The 6,678-nt window shown below is 39.9% G+C and overlaps 1 protein-coding gene across 28 annotated transcripts in view; it reads right to left on the reverse strand.

Annotated features, from left to right (window-relative positions):
- nebl (nebulette) overlaps positions 1-6,678 on the reverse strand; it is a 63,378-nt gene that overhangs the window by 28,907 nt on the left and 27,793 nt on the right. For 17 of the 28 annotated variants that reach the window (XM_016664579.1, XM_016664589.1, XM_016664578.1 and 14 more), the window contains 15 exons: positions 6,159-6,269; positions 5,983-6,093; positions 5,734-5,844; positions 5,252-5,362; positions 4,982-5,092; positions 4,796-4,906; positions 3,516-3,626; positions 2,960-3,067; positions 2,611-2,721; positions 2,403-2,513; positions 1,897-2,004; positions 1,623-1,733; positions 972-1,082; positions 662-772; positions 408-518 (listed from right to left, as the gene is read on the reverse strand). The exons of 5 other annotated variants lie outside the window; for them this stretch is intronic. In XM_016664579.1, coding sequence (XP_016520065.1) covers positions 408-518; positions 662-772; positions 972-1,082; positions 1,623-1,733; positions 1,897-2,004; positions 2,403-2,513; positions 2,611-2,721; positions 2,960-3,067; positions 3,516-3,626; positions 4,796-4,906; positions 4,982-5,092; positions 5,252-5,362; positions 5,734-5,844; positions 5,983-6,093; positions 6,159-6,269 — 1,659 coding nt within the window. Of the gene's footprint in view, positions 1-407; positions 519-661; positions 773-971; positions 1,083-1,622; positions 1,734-1,896; positions 2,009-2,402; positions 2,514-2,610; positions 2,722-2,959; positions 3,068-3,515; positions 3,627-4,795; positions 4,907-4,981; positions 5,093-5,251; positions 5,363-5,733; positions 5,845-5,982; positions 6,094-6,158; positions 6,270-6,678 lie in introns of all 28 variants that reach the window. 6 more of the 28 variants (XM_016664581.1, XM_016664586.1, XM_016664575.1 and 3 more) reach the window with 5 other exon arrangements.

A 6,678-nucleotide genomic window follows, 5' to 3' on the forward strand; every position in this document is an offset into this window, starting at 1 on the left:
CACACACACACACACACACACACACACACACACACACCAACAGGCTGCAGTGAAACCAGACGTTTGTCCAGTAAATTCTCCAGTGAGGCCATCTGTCTGTAGATTCCCTCAAACTGGGTCATCAATGATCACAAACAGCAAACAAATGTTGCAAATGGTCCAGTCAAAGTTCAGGCCTCGACCTTATAATTCTGTTGAGAACAGAATTTCTATAAATGGAAATTAAACAAATGAACTGAAGTAATAATGGAAATAAAAATAGATGATGATGTGAGACAGAAACAGTCAGACAGGAAGCAGCTTGTACAGCACTTCCTGCTAAACGTGGTTCTATAAGTTGCTGGAGGTCAGAGGTCGCGTTCCCAGTGTTGGACTGGTTCATGCGTTATGCCAGAGGAGCAGGTTACCTGGCTCTGCAGCTGCGTCGCCTCCTTCGCGCGCTGCGTCTCCAGAGTCTCCGGTAGAGTCGAGTACAGAGAGGTCACCGATTCTTTCTTTCCTGATTCTTTATACTTCATCTGATTATGAACAAAAAGAATCAGTTCTCCATGAGATTCATCGAGTTCATCTGAAACACGTCTGTCATCTCTGCCTTCATTCTGTTCCTTATTCATCTGAGCCATTTGGATGTGATGAACGTTAAAGGTGGAGCTCTGATTACCTCGCTCTGCAGCTCAGAGACGGTTTTAGCAAACTGAGTCTCTGCTGTTTCTGGAAGCTGAGAGTAGAAACTCTGAGACTGACTCCTCTTCCCGTCCTCTTTGTATTTGTTCTGAAAACAAAATGAAAATAAAAGTCAAACTCATAAATCTAACAATACAAACCTGATGAGTCTTTGATCTGATTAAATCTGATTTATTTTACTGTAAATAAAATGAATCTACAAACTACAAGCAAATCCAGCAGCAACAAATAATCCAAAGAAGCAGAGGAAAACATAATCCCACGTTCTGGGATGTAATTTATTTTACCTCACTCAGTAGGTCAGTCATGTCTCTGGCGAAGCTGGTTTCCAGAGTGTCGGGGAGAGTCGAGTACAAAGAGCCGCACATTTCCTTCTTCCCACTTTCTTTATATTTAATCTGTTAGAAGAAATAAACGTGTTAAATAATATGAATCTGTTAAAACACTGCAGCATGTCTAACATTAAACACATTATCAGCTGGTGTTCCACAAGGTTCACCACTCGGTACCATTACTTTCACTTTTGTCACAAACGTATATTGTTTTCATTTAAACACATAAAATGACATCATCTTTTCAACATAATTCACATGCAGCAGTAAATATTGTTCTGTACTTTAAGATCAAACACTAGAAACTTAATAATCCTTTTCTTTATAAGGTTTTTGACAGAATCGGCTCCTGCCACACATCCATGGCAGACATAACTCTGTTCATGTAATTTTAGGTTATTATAAAGTAAACTAGGAGAAATACAGCAGCTTTAATTCACTGTCAAATCTAAAAATAACCTTTATATAAATTATCACCACCAATCAATTCTTGCTCTTATCTCATGTCTATTAATTATTAATCTAAACAGGATCAGATCATTTCAGGAACATATTTTTATAGTCAGTTCATTAATGAATCATAACCTTCATCCTCCTCATCCTCACCTCACTCAGCAGATCTGCCGCTTCCTTCGCTCTCTGCGTCTCCATGGTGTAGGGAAGCTGAGAGTAAATGTTGGCCCTCATCTCCTTCCTTCCAGCTTCTTTGTATTTATTCTGGAAGTTTAAACCAGAAATCCTCCATTAACCAGATTTTAATGTCTGTTTTGTTCAACACTTTCCAGGCTCATTTACCAAGTTCTGGAAAAGTTATTTATAGGATATGATCTGATTATTTTATAACTTTACAGACTGAAATGAAATGCCGTCATGTTCGTACGTCGCTCTGCAGCTCTGACAGATGTTTGGCCATCTGGGTTTCCGTAGTTTCAGGCAGCCGATGGTACAAACTGCTCTGCATCTCCTTCACTCCTTCTTTATATTTCACCTGCAAGAAATGACGACACGTTACAAAACCTAAATAAAATTTACATGGATGCTTTCCATTGTTTTACTTTTCTTTAACATTAAAAGCTGAAAAGGAAAAACTGTTTGAAGAAAAATCAGAAAATAACTCAGTCAATAAATTAACAAGCAACTGATCAACATGATCACCAAATGGAAAATTTAGTCATTATGAAATTTATTTTCATTTAAAATATAATAAATGTAAGTAAAAACAGCCATGTTAGTTATTACCTAAAACAATGTTTTTTAATCAGTTTTGGGTTTTATTTGTGTTTCTGTTCTGAACTTTATTATTTCCTGCTGTTTTATTAATTTATTCTGCTGTTTGATCAGCGTTACTCTGCTGTCCTAGTCAAAGTCTCTGTGTTAAAACCGTACGTCACTCTGCAGCTCCGACGCCTCCTTGGCGTGTTGCGTGTCGATGGTTTCAGGCATCGCAGAGTAAAGATTCACATTCATCTCCTTCTTACCGTCTTCTTTATATTTAACCTGAAAAACAATGAAATTAAAGGATGATGAGATTCACATCTTCATCCTGCAGAAAGGAAAACAGATTCAGGTTTCAGTGAGTCATTTCTGCTGAAACCTCGCTCAGCAGGTCGGAGACTTCCTTGGCATGGAGCGTCTCCAGCGTCTCTGGCAGCTGGTGGAAAAGGCTGCAGCTCAGATCTTTCCTCACAGAGTCTCTGTATTTCCTCTGGAGGGAAAAACAAACATAACAAAAATGTCAGTTAAATTAACTACGGTGTCCCACAGGGCTCAGTACTCAGCCCACTGTTTAAACTACAGTTAGAATCTAGTTTTATGGATCTTATACATGTGCAGTAGATGGTGATTTGTAGAAAAACATTTTACTGTTTGGGTTCTAGTGATTTATGACAATAAATGAAACGAGTGAACTTGTCCTGAGACGTTTCAGTAGAAACGTTCGTTACCTCATTGATCAGATCAGAAACCTCCTTGGCCTGAATCGTCTCCAGAGTCTCAGGCAGCGTGGAAAACAGCGAGCGACTCGCTTCCTTCCTGTCCTGCTTATATTTCATCTACAGCCACAACAGCAAAGAGTCAAAGACCAAAACTCAATAAATTAAAAAACAAAACATTCAAAAGGAGCTTTAAACCTTCATTCACTTTAATAATATATATAGACGATCTGCTATGAACCTTTGATTTTAATATAAGGGTCAAAATATTCACACTTTTATGGGAATCTTGTCTGTATTTATATAATACCAACATTTTTATGTGTAAGTAATTTTTAAATAAAACGTCCAGATTTCCATCGGCTTTCAGGACATTTTCTAGTAAAACCTGTGAAATCATCAGATCCGTGTTGTGGAACACGAATTAAATCATGTTTTGGCTGAGTGTCTCAGATTCTGTCCTGGTTCTGCAGCCCGACCCGATTGGTTCTGCAGCCCGACCCGGTTGGTTCTGCAGCCTGACCCGGTTGGTTCTGCAGCCTCAGCCGACCCGGTTGGTTCTGCTCACCTCGCTCTGCAGCTCAGAAACGTCTTTAACAAACTTCATCTGGGCCGTTTCTGGCAGCCGACTGTAGAGGCTCTGAGAGACGCTCTTCATCCCGTCCTCCTTATATTTAACCTTCAACATGAAACAGGAGATTAATAATCCAGATTATCATAATGAACATAAACGTGTGTCTGTTCCTCTGTCCTTCCAGAACATTTTCCGGCGGATCGGGCCGATGCTGAGCAGAACCTTGTTAACTCGCCGTATCGCCTCATCAGCATTAAAAAGCTTTGATCGTCTTTGTGATGCTAATTAGACCCGATGATTCACAGAGACGTCAGAAAGGCTGCAGCGCTGCAGGATGTTACGCCGAGAGCCTCAGTTTTCAACACAACATAAAATAAATAGATGTGAGAAAAAGAGCTGATGAGATTATTACCACTGATGAACAGAAGCAACTGATGGATTTGCTCTCTAATAATCTCTAGTGTTGATTTCTCTCATATCTGGAGTTAATGCGCAGCCAGGATTTCTTCAGAAAACAGTTTAGGAAAAGTCTCTTAAAATGAAATATTTGTGTTTTATGTTTGCCTGGCCTCTAACTTTTACTGTAAGAATTTAATACTAATCCTAATTATGGAAAATGTTTCTGAGATTCACCTTACTGCCAGGAGTATTACAATTATTGGATAATTGGATCATGAAATCAATGCTGTGTCTGTACAGATTCCTCCTAATCATCAGGATGTCAGTGAATTCCTGCATCAAGTTTTCATTATGAGTCCAATCAGGAAAATTCATCACCACTAAATATTTCACTGTCGCCTGTTTTTATATGGAAAGTGGAAAAGATTGGAAATGACAGAAATGTGTTCCTGAAATCTTTTAGAGCGCAGAGGAAAAACAGAGGAAGAACAGAATCACATGTTCAACTGATAACGATGAAAATGTGAGAAACTGTTTGGTTTTGACTGCATGTTAAGAACTGAGCTGTTCTGAAATCTAAGTAAAGCAGGAATGTAATTTATTCAGAAGGAGGTCAGGCTGGTGATGCTAACATTATTAGCATATGAAACATTAGCTACAGCACTCAGAAGAATGATGATGCACACAGTCATCATTCCACAGAACATTTACTGATTTTCTCTGAAAATCCATTTCTAACACTAAACCAAATGTGAGCTGAAGAGATGAAGAGTCTAACAGGAAGGTTAAAGGTTAAACGCCTTCCTGTTGAGGAAGAGTTTCAGGCCGACATGGAGGATCTGATTGGGTCTGGTGGGTCACATGATGCTGCTTACCTCACTCTGCAGGTCGCTCATTTCTCTGGCGAAGCTGGTCTCTGACGTCTCCGGCATGGTGGCATAATGGCTGCTGGACATTTCCTTCCTGCTGCTCTCCTGGTACTTCAGCTGCTCAGATTTCACAGGAAACAAACGTGTTACTGTGGTTACTCTGAGTGATCAGAGTAATCTGATTACTCCCACCTGGCTCAGCTGCTCTGTCGTCTCTTTAGCGTGTTGCGTCTCCAGAGTCACAGGCAGCAGAGAGTAAAGGCAGCTGCTGATCTGCTTCTTTCCTGCTTCTCTGTATTTAGTCTGAACAACAGAAATACGTTTAGCTCATTTACAGAGATCATCCAGCCTGTTTTTATTTTATCTGCTCATTATTATCTTGTTTGTTATTCAAGCATTCTGTGTATTTCTGCAGAACCGAATGTAAAACTTTCTGTTATCCATAAAGGTTTTTATTCGTACGTCGCTCTGCAGCTCTGACAGATGTTTGGCCATCTGAGTTTCCGTAGTTTCAGGCATCTGATGGTACAAACTGCTCTGAATCTTCTCCTTCACACCTTCCTTATATTTCACCTGCAGGAAATGATGATATACGTTAAACAACAGAGACATAAAATACATTTTTCATTCAGAAACAGAAGATGTCAGCTCTCTGCTCTCACTCTGATCGTCTGGGTTTGAATGAAGTGACATTCATGTTTTAACGTCCATCCATGTTATCATATATTTAACTTTAAAACAGAAAATCTCTAAAACATGTTTACTTTAAAAATCAGCACAGTTGGAAAATATGTTTGAAGGAAACTAGAACTGGCCCAGTCAAAGCCTTGAGGAATCCCATAAATAACTCAAAGTACCAGATGTTATCAGGTTATTATAAATTCAGTGTAAAACGTATAAAATGTGACATCTTGGTGTTTCCAGGCCGACGCTCGGCGGCGGACCTGGCTCTGCAGGCTGGACGCCTCCTTCGCGTGCTGCGTTTCCATGGTTTCCGGCAGAACGGCGTACAGGCTGACGCTCGCATCCTTCCTGCCTTCTTCTTTATACTTCAGCTGCAGATGGAACCCAGAGAGCAGAACGTAAAGGTCCAGAAGGTTCTGATATGAACAACGAGCTACAGTAACACATGTCTGATGTCTGTGGAGAATCTCTCTACTTCCTGGTTCGGTGTGAAGCTGGCGGTGTTTTACCTCGCTGCAGAGCTCAGAAACCTCTTTGGCTCGAACCGTTTCTATCGTCTCCGGCAGCAGAGAGTACAGACTGCAGCTCACGCCTTTCCTCCCCGATTCCTTATATCTGGTCTGAAATCAAACGGTTTCAGTCTGCAGCGTTCCCAGAACAGCTGCAGGTTGCCATGTTTTCTCACCTGACTCTGCAGATCAGAAACACGTTTAGCAAACTGAGTTTCTGCTGTTTCTGGCAGCTGAGAGTAGAAACTCTGAGAGACGCTCTTCCTGCCGCCATCCTTGTATTTACTCTGAGAGGAAATACAAAAACATTACTTTAAATAGGCCAGAAGGAAGATCCATGCTGATTGATTTAGATGTGTTGATTTAAATAAAACATATGATTTCATTTTAAACTTCTGATTAAAATTTTAAGCTTAAAACTCCTAAACACCGAGTTAATGTTCCTGATCTCATTTTTTACGTTTTGAATTCAAGCTTTAGGAGTTTATCAAATAATATTAAATGATATTATTATTGCAACGTTTCCAAGAGTTAAAAAGCAGCAAAAGTTTGAAGGAAACGTCAGAAACTCTGGAGAAACAGGAGCGTGGAAAAATATATAAAGAATTACTGATATTTAATAAATCAGGACTTTTTCCAGATGTCCTGCTGTGTGTGTGTGTGTGTGTGTGTGTGTGTGTGTGTGTGTGTGTGTGT

The sequence above is a fragment of the Poecilia formosa genome, unplaced genomic scaffold (assembly GCF_000485575.1).
Source record: "Poecilia formosa unplaced genomic scaffold, Poecilia_formosa-5.1.2 Scaffold497, whole genome shotgun sequence".
Taxonomy (NCBI): domain Eukaryota; kingdom Metazoa; phylum Chordata; class Actinopteri; order Cyprinodontiformes; family Poeciliidae; genus Poecilia; species Poecilia formosa.